This window comes from Callospermophilus lateralis, chromosome 3 (genome assembly GCF_048772815.1).
Source record: "Callospermophilus lateralis isolate mCalLat2 chromosome 3, mCalLat2.hap1, whole genome shotgun sequence".
In the NCBI taxonomy this organism is placed as follows: domain Eukaryota; kingdom Metazoa; phylum Chordata; class Mammalia; order Rodentia; family Sciuridae; genus Callospermophilus; species Callospermophilus lateralis.
This window is the reverse complement of record NC_135307.1, coordinates 46,277,557-46,302,103: the sequence shown is the minus strand read 5'-3', so window position 1 is coordinate 46,302,103 and position 24,547 is coordinate 46,277,557. Positions and strand designations below refer to the sequence as shown.

Below are 24,547 nucleotides of genomic sequence, written 5' to 3'. Positions count from 1 at the left end.
GAGGTAACACTTCCGTTTCCGGGGCACAGCGCCGCTTTTCTTCGGTTCATCTCTCACAAGATTCCGGGAGATATTACTTTGTTTCGATTGGCTTTGGTGTTAGTTTTTTTTTTACCGTTAAATAACGGCGGCAGCAAAGTTAGTAGCAAAATAGGTTCTCTCGTGGCGCAATCTAGGAAAGAAAGCCAGGCCGAGAGGAGCCACCTTAAGGAAAATGGACTAAACCGAAAGAGGTGCTCCGTGGAACTCCAAAACTGGGCGTGGCCTAGGGATTTCGGAGCTCTGTGAGGAGCTCCACGAGGGTGGGGTCAGAAGTCCGGACTCTAGCTGCGCGTGCGCAGTTCGAACGGAATCCTGCTCTTCTGGCTGCGGTGACATGGAATTTTGCGCTGCTCGCGGAGCTATACTTCAACTGCTGGGTACGGTAGCTCCCGCTGACCGCCCAGCGCTGCTGCAGTGGATGCGAACTACACGTAAGCGACCAGAGCCAGAGGCAGGCAGCTGGGGCAAGAATATACTGAGGGAGCTGACCTTTGGAGATTTAGAAGGAGTGAAACAAAAAACCTTCCCTGGGGTCGCTGTGTATTTCTCTGCTTTTCTTCGGGGTAGTTTGACGGCGGCACACCTTAGACGTGAGGCCGCTCAGAGGACCACGTGAGATGGGATACAAAAAGATGAACGGGCTCTAGGGAGGTGGTGTGTGATTTCCTCCCAGACTTCAGAGATCCAGTGCCAGAGCTCTTTGTGCCTAACCCCTTTTCTGGAAGAAAAAAAAAGTCGGGGGTGGGCTTTGACCCTTCTCATTACTCTCAGAAATGGATATTACCTGGAAAAGCACTTTATGAAGAGGTTTTAGGCTGTAGAACTTGAAAATATTATCCTGTAGGTAAAATCATCTATGTTTTCTCGATTGTTAACAGCAGTCTTTTGGGATTTGGGGGGAAAGACTGACTTTGAACTCCATAATTTAAAATTAAAAAATGATAAAAGGCACAAGTTAGGACCGAGGAAATATGGTAATTAGATCTGGTTATTGAAAAATTAGATCTTTCTATTCCAGCAAAGTGATACCTAGTGAAAATACAAAAATTGTATAGTCTCTTGTTGGTAAGTATGCCAAACCATACCTCTTTACCTCTTAACATTGATTTCCATGGTTATTTTTGTTCAGACTTATTTGAAATATTCTTGTTTCCTGTTGACTCCCAGTTTTAGATTTTCAACCTTGATCTCTTCCAAAAACTCTGTTTTTGTGATGTTGAAGTCAGTCGACAGGTATAGGTATTGTAATAATTATTATTAAATATTTTTGGAGATCATTTAAAACAAGATGCCAAACCAAAGTTAACGTGAACATCTGAGAGAGATATTTATCCTGGAAACTCTAGAAAACTAGAGGTAGATCTTCATATTTATATACACATATAAGATTATCTCAAGATAGGAATTCGAAGATATGCTTAGTCTTCTGTTACTTCATTTAAATCCTTTCTTATAGTGGGCTGCTGTGTCTGCATTCCTGTAATCCAAGTCATTGGGATCAGGGGTTCCAGGCTAGCATGGGCAACATAACCAGATCCTGTCTCAAAAAAAGACAATGTGTGTGTATAATATCAACTTCCATCTAGCTTTTCTACATTCATTAATTCAAGGTAATTTAATCTAAAAACATTGAATGCCTACAGAAATGCCTATATTGCCTTGCCTGGCAGTTGCAGAATTATTGCAATATCCTTCTTTTCAAGAACATTTCAGTCTTATGGAGCCATTTGTAAATTAAATCTCTTAACTTTAGAGGCATCAATTGAGACTCCATATTTCAAAGTCAGGATGACTTAAAAGCATGTTTAGATGTTAATTTTGTAAACAAGAAGTCTCAGTATTCAAAGTGTCACAACTTAAAATGAAAGAGTGGTGTATTTTTTAAATAAACCTAAAAAAAGAAGTATATACCTTTTTATTGTGGCAAAATACAACATTTGCCATTTTAATCATTTTTTAGTGTACAGTTCAATGGCATTAAGTATATTCACATTGTTGCATACTATCACCATCATCCATTTCATTTTTCATCTGTCTGAACTGAAACTCTTGTCGTACTTTTTTTATCAGGTGGTCTATATGTAGTGCTAAAGATTTTCCCAAATGTTTCTTGTTTTTCTAATTAGATTTTTTTTTGTTCAGGAAAAAATAACTTTTTTTTTCTGGCATTGTCACTTACATAATATCTCATTTGTATATTTTCTTAAACCTTTTTAAAAATATATTTTTATAGTAAATGAACACAATACCTTTATTTTATTTTTATGTGGTGCTGAGGATCGAACCCAGTGTCTCATACATGCTAGGCAAGCGTTCTACCAACTGAGCTATAACCCCAGCCCTTTACTTACACCTTTAATCATTATGATTTCTGGACTTTTATACTATTTAATGAAATATCAAGAGATAATAATAGTTATTATTATGAGTATGACTTTGGTTTTGAGGTTCCTATGTGTTAAAACTGGATGACAGGCCTGGAGTTGTTGCTCAGTGGTAGAGCACTTGCCTAGCACATGTGAGATACAGATACTGGGTTCAATCCTCAGCACCATATAAAAATAAACGTATTGTGTCAGAAAACACATGCATTTTAAAAAACTAGATGACATCAAAATACTGCTAATAAGTAAAATCAGAATAATTTCAAATACACAAAAGAAGGAATAAAATTTGTGGTCTCTGTAAGGATAGCAGGATTATCACACTAAGACTTTAGGTGATTTATAATCATGCTGGTGGAATCAGAAGCTTAGACCTAGACCTGGGAAAAGCCAAGCATTTGGCAATTTCTGACATAAGTTGAAAATTTAGGAGAAATGCAGGTAGGAGCCTACATTTTGTTTTAACATAACTTAGGCTAAATAAAGGTCTAGGAAATATGGAGCACCAATTTGGAAGGATGAACTAACTCTGCGAAGCAAAGAAGACAAATAGACGTCCCTCCTCCACTAAATATAAAGCAGTTAAAAAGACAGCAATACCTCAGCTGATTCATTACAGAGCATCTCTTCCCTTCTATTTCTTGGTGTAAAGTGCTCTCAATCTAGATTTCAAAGTGTAGGAAAGTGGGATGGGGTATACCTGAGCGGTAGAGTTCTTGCCTAGCATGCACAAGACCCTGGGTTCTAGCACCGGCACCTCAAAAAAACAATAACAAGTCAGTATATATTGTGTAGGAAAATGAGTGCAATCCATTAAGTAAAGAAAGCTGAAAGCCTGAACTGCATGGGGGTGGGGGGGATATGAGTGTGTGTGTGTGTGTGTGTGTAAGCATCAGAATAGTGATTTAATAACAAATGTTATTCTGAAGCCTCTGAAGTTTTCCTGGCTATGCAAATATAAATGGGGAAATCAAGCCAATAGCTCAATACAGTTCTACTTAGGATCAAGTTACAAAAGAGAAAATTCGAGTTTGCTCTAAGGAAATTAACAAAATCATCAAGGAAATATTTAAATGCTTAAAGAAAATAATTGTTGAATAAAGTTCATAGACACTTTCCTGTATACTTTATTTAAATGCATCTTCATTGAGCAGAACTGATCATGTTGCTGAGCAGCAGTTACAGAGTTGTTAGAGGTTCTTTGAAATTTCCACAATTTTAAAAGGTAGTCTAGGATCTAGTTATATCTGTTAGCATACTGTTCTAATTTATATAGTATTAGTATTGAGCTGTCCTTGTAACTTCATATTTTCTGACCATTAAAACCACATGAACTTGTGAAAAGTTCTCAACCATATGAGATAATATTAAAAATAGCAAAATCTAGAAAAGTGTACTGAGCATAAATTTTCCATCAAATAAAAACAATTGTACTTTTCTCAAAATCTCCCTTGTTATTTATTGAAATTGATTATGATATGTAAAAAGAATAATATAGCATGAGCAAGTGGGTTTATCCCAGGAATGCCCTGTTGTTTAGACATTAGAAAATCAGTTAGTGTGATTCACTATAACTTAATAGAGGTTCTAGCCAGTATTTCATGGGGGAAAAAAATAGGGGAAGCATCCCAATTAGAAAGTAAGAAGTAAAACTGTCTATTCACACACAACTTGATTATCTACTTAGAGTTCCTAGAGGATATGCAAAAAGACTAGTACTAAATCACAGGATACAAGCATATTTCATAGTTTCATTATTTAGTCTTTCACATTTTTTTCTCAGATTTACCCTGATAATGCTATTACAAATGGTATCCTGATTTTTTTTCAATTTTTGATTGCTGTGTGTATATATTTTTTTAACTAGATATGGCACACATCTCTGACCCCAGCTACTTGAGAGACAGAGGCACAAGGTATCACAAGTTTGAGGTCAGCCTGGACAACTGAGCAAGACACTCTCTCAAAAAATATAAAGGACTGAGAATGTAGCGCAGAGGTAGAATTCCCCTCACTTTGGCCCTTAGTTCCACAAGAAAATGAGGTTTAAACAAGATTGGTTTAAAGTAAATATGTGAGGTATTTTATAGTGGGGAGAAACTGAAATCAAGGAGCTATATATGCATTAGTAACAGTATTTAAGTGGGACGTATTGACTTCTTATGAGGTTGTTGAAGTGGGAATGAAGAGGAAATAGGATTCAAAATTAAAAGGGGTAGGACTTAATACCTAACTAGATATAAAAACTTAATTTGATTCATAGACTGTCATCTTTCCCCAGGTATTTATTTCAAATATAAGTAGGGACCAGGCACAGTGGCACACCTATAATCCCAACAGCTCAGGAGCCTGAGGCAGAAGGATTTGAGTTCAAAGCCAGCCCAACAACTTAGCAAGACCCTAAGACTAAGTGTGTGTGTGTAGGGGAGTTTAAATAATTAATTTTGCAGTTATTTTTCTCTTCCCTTCCCACCTACATATATGAGAAAAACTTTACTGTTCTTGCATAGCTGATTCACACCATTCTTTAATCTTTCTCCAGATTACATACTGTTTCCACATATTCCTCAATAGTTCTTATACATGTTAAAAAATGGTCAACTTCACTAATTTAATTTACTTAATAAAGTAAATTAAAACAATGAGGTTTGTTTTATGATAATATTCAATGCTGTGATGATTTGAAGAAACATATAATCTTATTCACATCTGTTAGAGTAAATTTAAATAATCTTTCAGGCAAAAAATTTCCAAATATGTAGCAAAAGCCATTGCAATGTTTAAGTACTTTCCAGTCAAAATTTTGTACTAAGAAAATAATCCTAGAGATGTAAGCAGATGATGTACCAAAACGTTAGTGGCAGTGTTCCTAATTTTTCACTAACTATAAACTGTCAAGGCATAGGAGTGAATAGTTAGAGACTATAAAAATTTCCCTTCAAGATCTGAAAGTACCTACTATTATGAATCTGTGACATTTGGATAAAAAGAACAGAATAAAAAATTTTTGAAAACATGAGATGGGTATATCTTACTTAAATGGTTAAACTGGGCATGTTTCCATTTCAATTCATGAAATTGACAATATTTTTTAATGCACCTTTTGAAAATAAACTTACCAAACTTAACCTCAAACTGACCCTCAAATGTTAATTAGCATTTATTGAATATTATTGTGACTGATTGCTGTTCTAAGGCAGTGTTCATTTGGGGGGGAGGGTTTGGAGGAGGGTGCCAGGGATTGAACTCGGGGGCACTCAACCACTGAACCACATCCCCAGCCCTATTTTGTATTTAATTTAGAGACAGGGTCTCACTGAGTTGCTTAGGTCTCACCTTGCCATTGCTGAGGCTGGCTTTGAATCTATGATCCTCCTGTCTCAGCCTCCGTATCCTCTGGAATTACAGGCATGCGCCACTGCACCTGGCTAAAGCAATGTTCTTAACATGGAATTTATATACTCAATCCTCAAAACAGTCTTTTAATAAAGGTATTGTTCTTTATTCCCACTTTATAGATGAGAAAATTGAGGCTCACAATTAAGTAACTCACCTAATTAATTGATGGGGCCACGATTTGAATTCAAGTGGTCTTAATTCCAAGGTCCTTTTTTTAAAAACTCTGTATTCAGAGTGTATTCCAGAGAATAGGCCAAAGCCAGCTGGGTAAGGATGGTTTAACTAAAAGTTGAAAATAAGAACCAGAACCTAAGGAGAAATTATTATTTTTTTTAATGATGCTAAGTAGGAAGCCCAGCCCCTCAATACATGGTAGAGCAAGTGCTCTACCCCATCCCTGAGAAGTGATTTTAAATGAGTGTTTCTTATCCCTCATTATGCAATGTTTGATTGCATAGACTGGAACCAAAAATGGAGAAAATAATGGTGTTGCCTCAGTTTTGAAGACTAAAAGGAAGTGCATGTACATCATGTAATACAGTACCTTACATATAGTACCTAATAAATATTAGCTATTATTACTAAACATCTCTTAAGAAAACTTTATAAGAAAATATATTTATTTCCACACCCAAGCATACAACTTCACGTGCCTTCTTTTGACCATATAAGGCCCTTATTTCGATCTTGACTAGAATCGGGTTGCAAAACCCTGTAGTAAATAAAGAAATCTGTTTATCTTTGAATGTGGTTAAATCAGAGTTTGTTGTCCATGTTGAGGGATGCCTCTCATTTCCACCTGATAGCCTTCAACAATAGTTTTGGGGCTGGGGGTGTTGCTCAGTGATAAAATGCTTGCCTAGCATATACGAGGCTCTGGGTTTGATCCCTAGCACTATATAAACAAACACAGATGCAATCTTCCTTTATTAATGAATAAGTGGTGACTGAATAATTTAATGTGCAGTTTCAATGTACCTTTGATTTTAACTGGTGATGCTTACATCAATTTGGGGATTGACTCCCAGAAAAATACATTTAACTAGGGAATCATCTGGAAATTCATAGTGATGGTTCACAGTTTACCACCAGTCTCACTTTTCTCCAGCTTCCTAGATTTTTACATATGATCCATTACAATTTTACTGCCACCACCACTCCTTCCAACTTTATCAATAACCCAGTAGCAGTAGCAATCAGAGTTCTAGAGTGCTACAAAATTATAGCAGAAGAAAAGAAACAAAGGTAATCATGGGCTAGAGAACTAGGTTGCCAGAATATTGAGTTCCAGGGCCAAATTTAAAGGAGCTGTTGAGAAAGCCTGTAAGATAGCAAAGATGGCGAAGGAAAAGGCTGCCACATCATAAGAAGAACCATGCTTAGAGCGAGGGAGAAAAACCTAAGGTAGTGATAGGAGAGCTGCTACTAGCTACTTTCTTTGTACTTCAGAGGGGCTGTATGATACTGTGATTCAGACTTGGACCTGCCTTCTCATCCCAGTTCTGCCAGTTTCTGACCTGTGGAATCTAAGGCAAATAACTTAATCTTACAATCTCAATATTTTTCTAAATTATGGAAACAGTTGTTAATAGTCCCACCTTATAGGGTTCTTTGAAGTTAATGGTAATGTTTGATTAAACACTGCAAAGTCTAGTATACCTTAAGGACTATAAGTAAATGCATAACATTAAAGAGAGTGATAACTTTAAACTAAAATTGAAAACAAAACTGAGCTAATGTTATAAAGGGGAAGATTCTGGAAGAAATGCTGTCCTTTAATGTGGTAAAGATTGAACAACTATATATCAGGTATCAAGTGATTCATACATGGTATTTTGCCTTGTAGTAAGAGGTCATAGTGTAAGTTCCTTTTCTGCTCTAAGACTCTTTGATTTTATAAAAGTTTGTAAAAACACAACTGTTTTATTAACATGTTTTTTAAGAGAGAGAGAATTTTTTAATATTTATTTTTCAGTTTTCGGTGGACACAACATCTTTATTTTTATGTGGTGCTGAGGATCGGACCCAGCACCCCGCGCATGCCAGGCGAGTGCATTACTGCTTGAGCCACATCCCCAGCCCAACATGGTTGTTTTTGTTTCAGAATTAAACCCAAAAAGGCTATAAAATATTTTAGTTTAATAAGATTGGGGGGGGGGGCTTCTTTAGTTACACCACTTAACAAGAATCACTGGTGTGAACGCTGGGATTGTAGCTCAGTAGTAGAGCATTTGCCTAGCATGTGTGAGGCCCTGGGTTCAATCATCAGCACCACATAAATAATAAATAAAAATAAAGGCACTGTGTTCATCTACAACTAAAAAAATATCACTGGTGTAAGTAATATTATTAGAATTAAATTTGAATCAGAACTGGAGTTGTAGCTCAGTGGTGGAGCACTTGCCTTGCAAGTGTGAGTCACTGGGTTCGATCCTAGCACCACATAAAAACAAATAAAGGCATCAAGACTATATACAATAAAAAATTTTTTTTAATTTTAATCATAAAAGCTCTCACATTGTGTTCTATCTACAGAAGAAAAATAAATGTTAGATATTAATTAGCACCTTTGGAAAATTAGATTTTAGAAATATAATTAAGAAAGCTAATATAGAAAAAAATTCATCAAAGGTGTTAATTAAGTTCAACCTAAAATAATTTGGAAGGCTTTTTGTGTGTGGGTGTGTTTGTGTGTGGTGCTAGGGATGGAACCCAGGACCTCACACATGCTAGGCAAGTACGCTACCACTGAACTACATATCCAGCCCCAGGAAGCCATCTTAATATTATTTTTGCAGAGTGCAGTGGTTCATACCTGTAATCCCAGCGGCTTGGGAGGCTGAGGCAGGAGGATCATAACTTCAAAGCCAGCCTCATCAAAAGCAAGGCTCTAAGCAACTCAGTGAGACCCTGTCTCTAAATAAAATACAAAATAGCGCTGGGGATGTGGTCAAGTGCCCTGAGTTCAATCCCCCAAAAAACAAATATATATTCTCTATAATTTATATTGTCTCCTAGAAATTATTTGAAGCAATAACTGAGACTATTATCCAAGGTATGCAAAGAAAGTTTTGGAAAAAAGCTGAAAGGCCTTCCCACATTAGTTCAGAGAGCCAAGTAATGTATCTTGGTATTATTATTGCTCCAAGAGAATTTATGCAGAGAAAGAATCTTTGTGGTATAGAGAAAAAGAACACATTTTTCAGAGGCATGAATGTAGGCTTATGTTCTTATGTAGTTGTTGGCCTGCTTTATAACTTTTGGCAATTCTTTTGACCTTAAAAGACCCACCCATCGGCTGGGGTTGTGGCTCAGTGGTAGAGCACTTGCCTAACATGTGCAAGGCCCTGGGTTCGGTCCTTAGCACCACATAAAAATAAATAAATTAAAGATTAAAAAAAAAAAAAACCCACCCAGTTTCCTAACCTGTAAATGTACTCTTGCTTTGTGTTTCTCACAAGGGATGTTGTAATAGTTAAATGACTTAGTTTCTATATGAAAAAATTTTGTAAGCTATAAAACCTGCAATTTTTAATTTGTGACATGAAGATGTCATTCTGAACAAACCAAAATTATTTTGTTTAATAAGAAGATCATAATGTGCTGTTACACAGTATGGTGACGTTATATAATAATGTACTGTATATTTCAAAAGGCTAGAAAAAAGGATTTTGAATGTTTTTACCATAAAGAAGTATGTAAGTGTTCAAAAAAAATAGATATGTTTAACCTGATTTAAACATTACACAGCCATCAACACCTCACATGATACTCCTTAAATATGTATAATGTTTATGTTTTACAGATCAGTTTTAAACTTTTTTAAAATAAAAAAGGAGATCATGAGCTTACTTAAAGACAACCAGAGATTTGAGGGATGTGGAAATTAATGATATTTCCTTCCGGATGTCCTTGTTTTCCTTCTACAGCTGTTTTTCTTTCTTTCTTTTCTTTTCTTTTTTTTTTTTTTTTTTTTTTTTTTTTGGTGGTGGTGGTGAATACACCACTTGCATGTGCTGTATCAGTGAATTATATCTCAGCCCCTGTAGCTATGTTTAACAGTAGCTACAGGGGCTGAGATATTATATTAAATAGCTGTAGCTATTTAACACAATTCCCTTGGGGTCATTTTACCTAGCAAGAATTTAGTATAAGAGAGTCTCTTAAAGGACGGGTAAATACTTTGTTTTCTATTCCATCATTTTATTGTGTCCTTTCCAGTCTGCTTTTGGCATCAAAGAGTAGCTGACTTCAAAAGTATTTTATTTCCAGATAAGTCATTCTATTTTAAATGTGTATATGAACTGCTTAGAAATAATACTTTTTAGAATCAAGTAAAAATTAACTCACTGCCAGACACAGTGGCATATGACTATAATCACAATGGCTCAAGAGGCTGTGGCAGGAGGATCTCAAGCTCAAGGCCAGCCTCAGCAACTCAGCAAGCCCCTAAGCAACTTAGTAAGACCCTATCTCAAAACAAACAAACAAACAAACAAAAAGGGCTGGGAAAAGAGCTTAGTGCTCAAAAAAAAAAAAAAAAAAAAGAACCCTGGGTTCAATATCTAGTACCAAAAAAAAAAAAAAGAATTTAGTCCACAGCAAAGTTGAAACAATAATGTTATTATTATTAATTACTTATTAATGAGCTTGAGACTCTAAATACTAATGGAAGTACTTTTGAATAAAAATAATAAAAACACCATTTTATATCCTCATCTAGATTCACCATCTATTAATCTTTATTGCTTCTCTCTCTCCCACTGTATCTCCCCCATCCTCCTCTTTGCTCTAGTGCAGCAGAACAACATGATTATTTATTGTATAGTTTGTACCAGATGTTAGGATATTAGTGTCTTTTTTAATTTGAAGTCAAGCACATTTTATCAGAATCAGGGATATTCAGATTACTAAGGTAATTTTAATAATCCTTGAGCTATGATCCTAGGTTTTGATCCATGTGGTCAGAGATAAAATTTTTGACTTTTTTGTTAATGAGCTTCAGACTCTAAATACTAATGGAAGTACTTTTGAATAAAAATAACATAGTTAAAATACTACATATTTTCTTAAATATCTTTGCTTTGATTGGCAGTTTGGGAAAATAAAAAATTCAACATTTTAAGTTAAATTTGTGTTAGAACTTGAATTTGTCACAAGGCATGGTGGTGCACACCTATAATCCTAGCGAGAAGCTGAGGCAGGAGAATTGCACATTTGAGGCGAGCCTCAGCAACTTAGCAAGGCCTAAGCGACTTAAGGACCCTGTCTTAGAATAAAAAATTTAAAAGGACTGGAGATGTGACTCAGTAGTAAAGCACCCTTGGGTTCATTCCCCAGTACCAAAAAATACTTAAATTTGTCATTTTTTTAAAAGGTTTATTGTTATAAATTGATTGATGCTGTCTGATATAAAATATATCCATTTTAATTATTTAATCTAGGCATCACTGCAACTAAAAGAACTATTTCTTTTTTTTTTTTTTTTTTCAGGAGATTTTGATGAATTCACTCAAGACAATAACGACATTATGTTGAAAAACATAGCAGATGACCTTCGGAATTGCTTACCTTTAGAAACCATGCTTTCCTCAGAACATCTAGCCCTTCAAAAAGTAATTACATTAAATCAAATTAATATACTATTTGTTCTACTTTAGGATTCTTCTATTCTTCCCTAACATCAAAGCGTCTCTTGTCTAATTACTTTTAAATTCGGCTTTAAGCAATTTTCATGCAGTGCTCCAACCGTGTTTCCAGTTCTTTTGAATCCTTAAACTTCTGGCTCCCTAGTAATAGTTATTCAACAAATATTTCTTGAGAGCATCATGATTGTAAGGTACTCAAAAATCAAAAACCATATCCAGTGAAGGCCAACAATCTGTCCTTGTATTCATCATTGTCCCGGTTTTCTTTTACTTGTTGCAGTTCCCTCGCTTATCACAAATAGACTTCACCTTCTTGTTTCTTTCTCCTGCTTTTACATCACATATTTTTTCTTTATTCTTCCATTCCTTTTTTCTAGAATTAGTTCTTGTTTTTCTTCTCCCAACGACCTTTCTCATTCAGGTTCCTTCAAATCTGGACATGTAAGGGAGACATGCTACAAATACTGTTTTTTAAAGCAAAATTTATAATAATAGCCTCTTGTACCACTAATCTGAAAATAGCCATCCTCCATGTGCTTCTTTTAGCCTATAATGCCTGAGCAAAGGAACTAAAGCTATATTCTTAATAATATATGCATATCATGAACATTTTGCAAAACTATAGATATTCAAGCATTCAGATTGGATTCTCAAAGGAGGAAAGCAGGCAGTGTAAAATTTGAGAGAGGGAGGGGCTGGGGATGTGGCTCAAGCGGTAGTGTGCTCGCTTGGCATGCGCAGGGCACTGGGTTCGATCCTCAGCACCACATAAAAATAAAATAAAGATGTTGTGTCCACTGAAAACTACAAAATAAATATTAAAAATTTCTCTCTCTCTCTCTAAAAAAAATTGAGAAATATTTGTAAAACAGTTTGGATGTTATTTAATAAAACAATCTTATCATTATCATGATATACCACAATATATAAAAATGACTGATTTTATCTTCCTCAGTTTCTTTCTGATCTTTATATGTGTCCATTGATTTTTAACATACTTAAAGAATTTTTTTTGTAAAGTAAAATATTTTTGTAAAATAAAATTTTTAAGAATCCATATAGGATTTTTTTATTATAGTTAAGGTATAAGGAATCAGTGTTCTTTGTTGCTATCTGCAGTTATATCTCAACCCACCAATATTAAAAGAGGGCTGCTATCTCTAAGCATGAAGTTTTAATAACATTTTAATTATTTGAAAACTTTGCTTTTTGGACAAAGATTACTTGCTAAGTATTTTGATGGTAAGTAACTGACACGTAGAACTCAGAAAACCTAGCATTAGTTTCAACTTTCTCCCTCTTCATAGTGTAATTTCTTTACAGAAATCTTGAGTATCAATTTATTTGTAAAATATACTCCTTAGGATGGACAAGATAATCTCTAATATTACTTGGAGCTGAAATTTTAGATATTTCTTTGTATTTTTCCAGGTCAAATAAAAAGTTAATAGTGTATCAGTAATTAAATGAAGGGGGGAAAAAGTAGTTATTGACTTGAATAAGTGAAACTTATCTTTTTGTGCCTTGTTACTCTCAAATTTTAGCATATGAAACATTAATGTTTTGCCTTATTTAGCAATAAAGAGAGACTTTTTTTAACTTATGTTTCTTTTGATGTTTTTCTCTCCTCTAGATACAGCAGCAGCCAAAACCCACAGTTCATGTTGATGCATTCCTTTATGATGAAGACTTTATTGATTCATTATGTGAGGAAGGAAAAATGAGCAGAAACTACTGTATGGTGTGTGGCTCACACCAAACAGCACCTTTAGGTAGGCACTAAAGTGTACAAATATGATGACTTTATGTGTACTTTTTCTGACATGTCATGGGTGTCCACATTTTTGACGAGACCATTGAAGACTTTTTAAAGCAAAAGGCCAACCTGCAGCATAGCCATTACCAAATATTGCAATAAGGAGACTCAATGTAAATATTTCATGGGGAAGCTGGCCACTTAATGTCCTCCAGAACACATTTAAAAACTGCATAATCACAGTTGATTTTTCAAGTCCAAAAATTAATCAGAAATGGCTAGACACAGGAGAACTAACTCATATTCTATGTACTCAACAGAGATTAATTTACAAACCATTTGTTGATATGTTTATAATAAGAAATGTAACTTTTCAAGGGGCCTGAAATGTTTTCCCTATAAAAACATCTGTTTGAGAAGTCAGATAGTGATCAAATATTACTAGGTAGACATGGGCTCAAGACAGAGACAGATAATCTTGAGAAATAATTTATTCAGACCATTTTTGATCCAGTGAACATCCCTGACCCATAACAGAACAACTCTAGTGACAGTAAGTCTTGCATATGTGCTCCTCAGCTGCAGCACCTGTGTCCCAAACAGGAAACTAAAATGTCTCCATGATGCTAATATATTAATTTTTCTATTAATATATTCTTTGTTTAAACTGAATGTAATTGACTGAACTGTCGTTTCAGACATGCATTTTCCAGCTCACTTAGATTTAGAGTCGTTGCTTGGAGCAGGTTGCCTTTCCAAGGAATAAATCTTGTGCTTATGTTATTGATCTTAGATAATGTCATTCTCAAAGGTTAACTACTACCAAACTTGAATTTTTTAGGTACTACTAATATTTTGTACCTGCATGATAATTTGGGATTAAGTTTACCTGATTGACTAGTTTAAGATTTTATTTCTAGATAATACTTCTAATTTCCATTTGAAGTAGTTGAAATTCATAGAATGAAAAGGTCTTGTACAAGAATAATAGAGGACAAACTAAAAGGTGAATTATAACTATAAAACCATAACAAATAGATCTGATGTCTAGAAATTTTATAGAAGAGCTGTTTGACAAGTCTGAAGACTAGGCTATTATATTTCCATAAAAATAAGGTTATAAATAATGACTAGATATCCAGAACAGCTCAGATAACTGTAATGACTCTGAAACAGCTGTCACCATGGGGGAGTTCTTCATATGACATTGGATTTATCTAGCTCTGAGACATTAATGGTGACTTTAGCCCAGAGAAAAAGTACTAATATTGCAAAGAGTTATGGACAGTGTGGATTCTAGGGAGATAATGACTACAGTGGTCAGAACTAATCTCCAAAAGTTACTTCTGAGACCTAGTCACAACATTTATTCTGTTCCAAGGGATTGGCCTACCTGTTTCCATTTCTTTGCCACTTTCCATTGGTTATGGCCAAGGTTATTCCTCTTCCTGACCATTATATTATGTCTAGCATATCAGGGGAAAAAATTGACTCAGGCTATCCCAGAAATTTTATCTCAGAAACTGGGGTAAGAAGATAGACTTGAGGATAGAAAATAAATGGTGGTAGTTAAAGGAAATAAGGGCAACTTATGGGGATATTTTAATCTCTTTCCATACCACTGCAGAACACACATTCTCCATTATACAACTCCAAAGATGATCATATAGTTTATATAGTCTATGCAGCAATACATGGCAGTTTTTAGGTTGACTCTGGGGTAAGGTGAGAAAGCCAGATGTGGAAGTTAAGAAGCCACCAAGTAGCAACAGGTTAGAGAGCAAAAAGGAGGAAAAAACCCAGGACATTTCAAGCAGTAGCAAGAACAGATAGAGACAATAATCTCGGTAGCTGGTTCCTAGAGCCCTTTTAAATGTCAGAGAGTTATTATTTCCTTTTCTATAACATAACTTAGAGTGGTAGAGTACAAATTTATCATTAATTTTTTTCTAAATAAATTCTGGATGGCTCTCATTGATTAAGAAAAATACATGAAATATACTCTTAAATGTAGGTGAAAGAATTATAGAAATACAGAATGCAATTCTTAATAGCAAAGCATAGATTGATGTTCACTCTGTTCTAATTCTCCAGGATTTATTTCTCATTCCTTCTCCCTCATGGAATTGAAGTTCATTTATCATCATGTACTCCCTGATCTGTCAGGAAAGGTCTTGGTTGACGTTGGCTCCAGACTTGGCACAGTCCTTTTTGGGGTAAAGTCCAATTTGCGGACATACTCAACATTTTGGAAATACTTTCCTGTAGCAACAGCTTTGCCTGCCACCATCCAAGGTGACAGCTTGGCTTTATTTATTACAGTAACATAATAAGCTTAAAATAGTATAACATAGCAGGTTCCTAAATTCTATTTGATGATAATAAATGAGGTTGGAATGCTAAAACCAGTTCCTTTACTAATCTATCTCTACAACACAAAGAATGTAAATATTACAGAAACATAATACTTTTATAACACTTTACTAATTTATCAGTCACCACTGACTTCTTTTTGTGCTGGTGATTGAACCCAGAGCCTCGAATATGCTAGGCAAGCACTCTACCACTGAGCTACATACATTCCCATCCTCACTATTTTTTTCTGTATTATAACTAAAATAAAGTGGTATGCTGAGCTTTGATAAGAACTCTTATGCCAGATGCTGTGGGACACACTTGTGGTCCCAGCAACTCGGGAGGCTGAAATAGAAGGATCACGAGCTTGAGACCAGCCTCAGCAACTTAGCAAGACCTGTCTCAAAATGAAAAGTGAATAGGGCTGGGAATGTAACTCAGTGGTAAAGTAGTGCCCCTGGGTGAAATTCCCAGTTATACAAAAAAAAGAAAGAAAGAAAAGAAATCCCTGTATGACTATAAACAAGTCATTTAATGCCTCTTGGCCTCTAGTTCTTCATCTGTAAATGAGCAACTTATATGATGTCCAAGAACACATCTTGCTCCCATTTTCTGTGATCCAAAGTTTGAATGTCTTTTAAAAAGTTTCAAATGGCTTTTAAAAAAGATTTTCAAATCATGAGTATTTTCAGTATACTTAAATGATTTTATCAAAAAACTGAAATGTAGTTTCTGTTTGTCATTAGTAGGCTTGTTAAAACATGTGACCAATAACAGTAGAGCCTCATGCTAGAAATACATCATTGCTTGCTTTATACAGAAACAGTTAATTCTTTACTGCTTAATTTATTTTTCAGGGTTAAACTTTCATTTTGTAATTAAGAAAGATAGCCATAATAGAAAATATACAGTCTGATATTCTTTGTTTTGTTATTGTTTTTTTTTGGGGGGGGGTGGGGGCAGTGTTTTGCTATGTTGCCTAGGCTGTCCTAGAACCTCTGCACCCAAGTGATCCTTTCACTTATGCCTCCTGAGTGTTGGGATTACATACATGGTATCATTGTTGAAAATCTTTAATATATTGACATTTTTCTCTGTAGGTCACTGATTCCATAAATAAAAATTTTTTGAATACCTACATATGCATTGTTAAATATATTCTAAAAATCCATGATAGAGCTATAGATACAAATTTGGTTTTTATGTACATTGGTACAGAGTGATCTTCAGAAAATGATTTGACCTTTCTTTCCAAATTATTTTTTATGATAACAATAAAAAATGCATGACAATACATAGTCAGGTTTTTTTTTAATTATCCTTATTAACTTATTGGTGGATTATCTTTGGCAGATTGCCAAACTCTAGGCTGACTTCCTTAAGTCAACCAGTATATACCTCTGGTGACCACCCACTAGTGTCAGACTGTACATGATTTTCCATCATATTCCCACAGATTAATTCCTTTGCTGCTTTCCCTTGGTGTAACTTCCCAAGAAATTACAGAAGTCGAGTATTGTGCACAGAATTTATACATGGTCACTTTTCTCATTTAAACTTTGTTTTTATCAAGAAAAATAAGAAATCAAGGCACACGCTGTAATCACAGTGACTCAGGAGGCTGAAGCAGGAGGATCCCAAGTTCAAAGCCAGTCTCAGCAAGTAACTTAGCAAATAAAAAGGCTTGGGGGGTGTGGCTCAGGGGTTAAGGGCCCCTGGGTTCAATCTCCAGTACCTAAAACAAAACAAAATAAATGAGAAACTTATCTTTAAGAATGTAACTACTTAGTCAAGACTGGGAATATTACAAAATATTCTTAAGATTATATAAGTTTTACATAAACTACAAGATGTTACTTGTCTTTAGTTTTATTTTTACTTTATGGATATTTTTTAAAACCTGACTTTAAATTTCAAGTAGAAACAAACCCAAAATTAAAAATTAATTCAGTAGCATCAAAATGTATCTTCTTTTTTTAGGGTTACCTTTACAGTTCAGCAGAGCAACTCTATGGAGTAGAATTAAATGGAGACTTTTGCCAGCTACAAGAAATGGTCATAAAAAAATACCAGTTCAATGATAGAATAAAGGTACTCTTTAAAATGTATTTTCTGTTGTCCATTGTATATCTGAGCCAAACCCCAGCCCTCTATTTCTTATCTAAGTTACATATTTAGAAAGTTTGAAGTAATTAACTGATTTTTTTCTTTGTTTTGAGAATATGTCAAAGCTGTTTTTAGAACTCCAAGCCAACTTAATTTTTTTAGTATTTTTATTATTTAAAGAAAGAAAATATTTTTTAAATAATTAGACTCTGTACCTTTCAAAATATATTTGTAAGACCAAGTGCTTATTTGAAAAGAAATAATATGATACAAACTAAACTTTTTCTTTTTAAAACAAAAATTGTTTATTTCTTTATTTTATCTTTCCTATGGTCTGCAATTCTTGATTGAAGTGTAATTTTTTTAAATGTTTATTTTTTAGTTGTAATTGGACACAATACCTTTATTCCATTCATTCATTTTTATGTAGTGCTGAAGGTAGAAACCAGGGCCCCACAAATGCTAGGAAAGCACTCTACTGCTGAGCCACAACCCCAGCCCTTAAATAAATTGTTTTACTTGCTTTTTTTTTTTTAATTAATTAATTTATTTTTTTATTTGTTTTAATTAGTTACACATGACAGTACAATGATCTTGACATATCATACATTTGAATCAGATTGGGTATTTCTCATTTTTCTGAGTATACAGGTTGCAGAATCACATTGGTCATGCAGTCATGTATATACATACAGCAATGATAATGTCTATTTTATTCTGCTGTCCTTCCTTACTTGCTTTTTTAAAAAGATAATAAGTCAATTTTAGATGAAGAGTCACACAAGTCGGGTTAACAATTTATAGTTTGTAACCCAGTTGCAAGTTCAAGGCTAGACTCAGCAATCTAGAGAGGCCCTAAGCAATTTAGCAAGACCCTGTCTCAAAAAGTAAAAAGGGCTGGGGATGTTGCTTAGTGGTAAAGCACCCAGTACCGGAGGGAAAACAAAACAAAAAAAAGTCTCTAATTTACAACCTACTTTTATAATTTTAGGGTAACGTGTGTGTGTATCCTATAGTTTTTATATGGTCCCACTTGATTCTGTGAAATAAAAGAGATTCCATTTTATTTATGAAAAAACTGACTACCTTAGATTACAAGCCTGATTGGTAATGGAGCCATAATTCAAACCTAGGTTCTTTGACTTAGAACTAGTGATATAATTATAGTGGAAAAAACTCTGAACTGGGAATTAAAAAAGTGTAAGTATGACCTAATAAATAATTCCATCTAAAACAAATAGATCTTCAGAAGTTTGATTTTTACTAGATATTGTTTCTCCTATAGGCATCAGTATACTGATCTCCCATTGTCAAAGCTGTTAATCTCATAGTTTCACTATATCTGATGTTTCACTATATAGATATTTCCTATGTGGTTATGAAATAGCATATACTTGTTCATTACATATACTCATTCTTCTTTAGGTACTTCATGCAGATATATGCACCCAGGGTTCACTTCTGCAAAATGCTGATGTTGTTATAATGAATAATGTCTTCGAATATTTTCTTAATGAGGCAGAACAGGCCAGGTACGTTATTTATTCAAAATTTTGATTTTTTGGGGTTTTTTTTAGAAAGAGAGAATTTTTTAATATTTATTTTTTAGTTTTCGGTGGACACAACATTTTTATTTTTTATTTTTATGTGGTGCTGAAGATCGAACCCAGCACCCGAACGTGCCAGGCGAGCATACTACTGCTTGAGCCACATCCCAGCCCATTGTTTTTAAAATATATTCAACAAGGTACAGTAAAAACATCCTAATATTAAACTTTTTTAAAGCAACCTCAACTGTGAGATTGTTTTAAAAAGAAAATACATTATATATGACAAAATTAAAAACAAACTTCATAAAATGTTTCTTCTATTTTTCCACAGATATCAAATACTTGTATAACCCAAGTATTTGCTTAAACAGCCAAGAATAAAATTAGACAACAGTTCCCAGTGGTTCTTTATACTTATGATTTTCTATCTCACTTTTCTGTGAAATAACATCATTTACTATCCTATCACAAAATAATTGATATTAACCAAGGCTTATAAATGAATATAAAGGAGCATATAAGATTATTAACCTGGAAAATAGTGATTAATTATTGAATTTTACAGTGTTCTTAAGGTGATTAATTATTGAATTTTACAGTGTTCTTAAGGTAATAATAGTAGATTCCTGGAGTTTATTTCACTCTTAAGTAGTGGAAAAACTAGCAAATCTATGATCACTTTTTTTTTAATATTTTTTCTTTGAGTTGTAGCTGGACATAATATCTTTATTTATTTTTATGTGGTGCTGAGAATTGAACTCAGGGCCCCACACATGGTAGGCAAGCACTCTACCGCTGAGCCATAACCCCAGCCCCTATGATCACTTTTCTGATGTCCTTGCCACTGCTAATTTAGAAATTCCTAAAGTCTATACAATCTAAAATGCTGTTTTGGTAACCAGTTAGAGTTGCTAATTTCTTATTTTTCATAGTGACATTTGAGTATTCAAGATGCAGAAAAGCTCCTTTCCGTATATATAAAAAGGAATTATACTATTGTGTTTCCATTAGTACATTAGTAGGATGTCTCTTTCACAAATTATGCACAGAATTGTAGACCAATATAGTTAATACTGAATGGAATCCAAACTTCTTTATTCTGCCACCATCTTCTATGTACTACCTCTCTATTCTTTTTCCTCCACCCTTTTCTCCCCCCCCCCCCCGCTTATCTATCTATCTCTCTCTCTCTCTCTCTCTCTCACACTCACACACACACACACACACACACACAGACAAACACACACAAATTACTACTCTTTAAGGTCACTATGAAATGAACAGTTTAATTCATTTTAAAAGAAACTATCATATTGTCATAGCTCAGGGAGAGGGTGGTGGTTTGGTTCATAAACTAAACACATGACCATGAACAAAGTTGTTTTAATCACAGTGCCCTCTTCAAACATAATTTCTAGTGAACAAAGTATGATTTACTTTTTGTCCCCTTTGTGTGTGTGTGTATGTGTGGTGCTGAGGATTGAACCTAGGGCCTGTGTACATGTAAGGCAAGCACTGTACCAACTGAGCTATATCCACAGCCCAACTTTGCCCTTTTAAAGTTAATGACAAGCCAGATGTGGTGGTGCATGCCTATAATCCTAGCAGCTCAGGCGGCTGAGGCAGAAGGATTGCAGATTCAAGGCCAGCCTTGACTTAGTGAGAACCTGTCTCAAAATAAAAAAAAACCAAGACCAGGAATGTAGCTCAATGATAAAGCACCCCTGGGCTCCATTCCCAGTACCAAAAACTAACTAAATAAATTACAAGTTAATGACAGGTAGCTAAAATACTGCATAATGGTTGAGAAATGAAATATTAGCAGGTTTACGCTTTATAAGAAGTTTAAAGAAGCCAAGTATGGTAACACATGCCTGTAATCCCAGTGACTTCAGAAACCAAGGCAGGATCATCCCAGGCCAGCCTGGGCAAGATAGCGAACCCTGTCACAAAATAAAAATAAAAAAGGGCTGGAGGTGAGCTCAATGGTGAAGCAACCTTGAGTTAAATCCCCATTACCACACACACACACACACCCAAAAAAAAAAAAAAAAAAACTTGAAAGATAAATACTATACACTTTTTGGAGATTCATTATGGAAAAATTTTTAATGATCAAGAATGAAGAAAACTATTGGGAAATTGATATGGGAAATACTGTATATTTGGGTTATTTTTAAAACTTTCTTGGTACATTCATTCATGAACTCTGCGTGATTCACTGAATAACTATTGGCTACATGATATAATTTAATCACTTCTAAATTGTCTAGAATAAAGAATTCTAAATATAGATAGGTTATAGGCTCTTGTAGTTATCTTCTTGTGAATGATAATATACAAAAGTAAGTTTAGAAGATACAGTAAAACATTCTGATATTGGAATTGTTGTGCCAGAACATTTACCTGTAATTAATTCTATTTTATAGAAAATGAAAGAAAAGATGTTGAAGAACGTAACTGCCAAATATATCATTTTTAGAAACCACAATCAAAAGAACAAAAAAGCACTAGCCCAAACACAATGACATTTATTATTGAACACTGCCACATAATTTTATATCCAGCCTGAGAAAAAGAACATTTTATCATTTTGCTAATAAACTCCAGAACTTAATAAACACACTAATCATTGCTATAACTAAAAGAAGTATAAATGATTCCACTACCCATGTGCCCCTAGATTACTTAATCATTGTTCCTTAGTAGTATAGTATTCTATCAAGATTCATACACAGTATAGGAATCCAGATCATATCTACAGTTGTCAGTATTCTGGATTTTGTCCATTGTAATAGGTATGTAGTAATATCTTGTTGTTAACATATCAATTTTTAATGTGTTGCAGAGCCTGGGAATACATCAGCCATAATGTAAGGAAGCAAGGATCATTATTACTAACAGTGCCAAGTCTTGAAGAATCTCTCTCAGTTCTTCAGGTATGTAAACCACTTATCTAGTATTTTTATTGTCAAAACTTTTTCCTGTATTTTTTTTTCCTTGATAGCTGTTATGATATTCTAGGAATGTTCTCTCTGAAATAGTGACAAATGATAGAATAGCAGGAGCCTTATTACTTAAGCACTGGTTTGAGATTTATTTCCTGGCCTCAAAAGCTCTGAAATTGTAATCTTTACTTGGATATAGATTCCTTTGCTTCTCTACCCAATTCTTCTAACTTTAGGGTCATAGTTTGGGGTTAACAAACACTACTGAATATTTGTAGGGGGCTCAGAACACCCACATTAAACTTTGTCCCTTAGACCAAAAGGAACACAAGGCTTCAAATAAGTAGACTGGAGGATTCCATACTCTGTGCAGTTTGGCCTCTAAATCAGTTGGGAGTCCAGCACAACAATTTTCTTGTTCCACAGATTCTCCATATAAAATGATGCTGATACTTAATAATAAAATTTAGCCCAGCAAATTGATCTTTTCATGAAGGTTAATTAGTATTTGTGAAGTTCTTTGAGATCCCCAGATAAAAGGTACTATTATATTTCTTTTTGGTACCAGGGATTAAAGTCAGGGTTGCTTAACCACTGAACCACATCCCCAGCCATTTTTATTTTTTCTTTTGAGACAGGGTCTTGCTAAGTTGCTGAAGCTGTCTTGAATTTGGAATCCCCCTGCTTCAGCCTCCTGAGTTGCTGGGATTACAGACATACCCAGCTATGATTATTATTATTTCCTGTAGTGGAGAGTTCCTTATATATAAGCACTGTCAAATTTAAGTTATCTGTTTCTTCCTCTTAAAAAAAAAAAAAAAAAAAAGGAGGAGGAGGAGGAATGATCAATAACACCTTCAAAAAATTTTTTTTTTAGTAATCATCCAAATTTCAAAAGTAATCCATGCTTGGGAAATAGTCTAGAGGAATATATAAAGAAAAGGTGTCAATCTCTCCAGTTACCTCCTTGTAAGATTCCCACCCCATGAGTGGTGTGACTGCACCATGATTTTCCATACTCATAAAAACAGCTTTAGTGGGCACAGTAGCATGTACCAGTAATCCCAGTGATTTAAGAAGACTGAGGCGGTGAATGGCAAGTTCAAGGCAGCCTTAGCAATTTATCAAGGCCCTCAGCAATTTAGCAAGACCATGTCTCAAAATCAAAAATAAAAAAAGCTGGAAATGTAGCTCAGTGATAAAGTGCTCCTGGGTTAAATCCCTAATATTGGAGTGCGAGGGGTGTGGGGGGGTGGGATGTGACAAAACTTTTAAAATATATGGTCTTTAGGGGCTGGTGTTGTGGTTCAGTGGTAGAGCGTTTGCCTGGCATGTGTGAGAAACTGGGTTCAATTCTTAGCACCACAAAGATATTTTTTTTTAAATATGTATATGGTATTTGATTTATGTTTTATATATATATATATATATATATATATATATATATATATATATATATGTATGTTATAATTATATGTATATAAGTAATTTTTCACTTACCAGAATAATAGTCTTCACCCTAAATGCATAAATTTGTTCAAATAACCATTAGAAATTGATATTTATGAAAAAGTCCTTATACATAAACTCTTGATAATTTTACTGCATTCCTGTCTAAAAATAAACTTCTTTAAACAAATACATACAGTAGTGATTCCAGAACTTCTCTGGCATGGAGGCTCAAGTTTGCCATAGGAGACTAAGGGTCTAATGAAGGTTATGAAAGGAGATCTATTACCATGGATGTATGAACGGTTTTTCTGTGTTCTCAGTATATTCCCGTTGTTATTTTGGTCTTTTGTTGTTTAAACCAAATGATAATTATTACTCTAGTTACATTAAAATACCTATTATGTATTTATGCTTTAATGTTCCAAAATCGGAATAAATTTAACTCTAAACACATAGACCTATTGTTTAGTACAACAAAAATATATTCACATAGTTCCATGTAAACTTGGTCCTGTGTATTATAGTAAAAATCTAATGTATTCAATTACTTAATGATGCTTTCGTGAAATTTCAGAAAGTAGGATTATTCTGTAATTCATGTTTATTTATAGGTTGTTTGTTTTGTTTTTGTTTTTCCCCTAGACTAATATACAGTTATCTCCCTGGGTCAAAGAAGTATCACTGAACTATAATGAATGCCTACCAGAAGACACTGATAGAGAAGCTCTTGAACAAATTCATCTATATGAGATTCTCTAGCACTAAAATAGTCCTACCTAGTATAATGTTTTGTTGAGTTTATTACAAAATAAGGAAGAAATGTATCTTCAATATCCTAAAACATATTTTTCTGTATATTCCCTTTCAAAATTTGTACCTATGCTACATATTTGTAGATAGTTTTATA

The 24,547-nt window shown here is 34.4% G+C and overlaps 1 protein-coding gene across 2 annotated transcripts; it reads left to right on the top strand.

The window, feature by feature from the left end:
- Window positions 1–43: 43 nt before the first annotated feature.
- On the top strand, window positions 44–24,547 carry LOC143395200 (uncharacterized). Of its 2 annotated transcripts, none has more exons than XM_076850199.2 (8): window positions 44–473; window positions 11,319–11,440; window positions 13,107–13,245; window positions 15,324–15,445; window positions 17,565–17,675; window positions 19,116–19,222; window positions 22,089–22,179; window positions 24,283–24,547. In XM_076850199.2, the coding sequence occupies exons 1-8, from the start codon at window positions 377–379 to the stop codon at window positions 24,397–24,399; spliced, it is 906 nt and encodes a 301-aa protein (XP_076706314.2). In that variant the 5' UTR covers window positions 44–376; the 3' UTR covers window positions 24,400–24,547. The 2 variants fall into 2 exon arrangements, with proteins under 2 accessions (XP_076706314.2, XP_076706315.1); XM_076850200.1 differs by lacking the exon at window positions 24,283–24,547 and adding an exon at window positions 19,350–19,437 and having other exon boundaries at window positions 22,089–22,128.

Coding starts and splice junctions, on each gene's coding strand:
- LOC143395200 (XM_076850199.2), top strand. CDS start 377: ATGGAATTTTGCGCTGCTCGCGGAGCTATACTTCAACTGCTGGGTACG. Junction 11,441..13,106: donor AACATCTAGCCCTTCAAAAA/GTAATTACATTA, acceptor TCTCTCCTCTAG/ATACAGCAGCAGCCAAAACC. Junction 22,180..24,282: donor AATCTCTCTCAGTTCTTCAG/GTATGTAAACCA, acceptor TTTTTCCCCTAG/ACTAATATACAGTTATCTCC.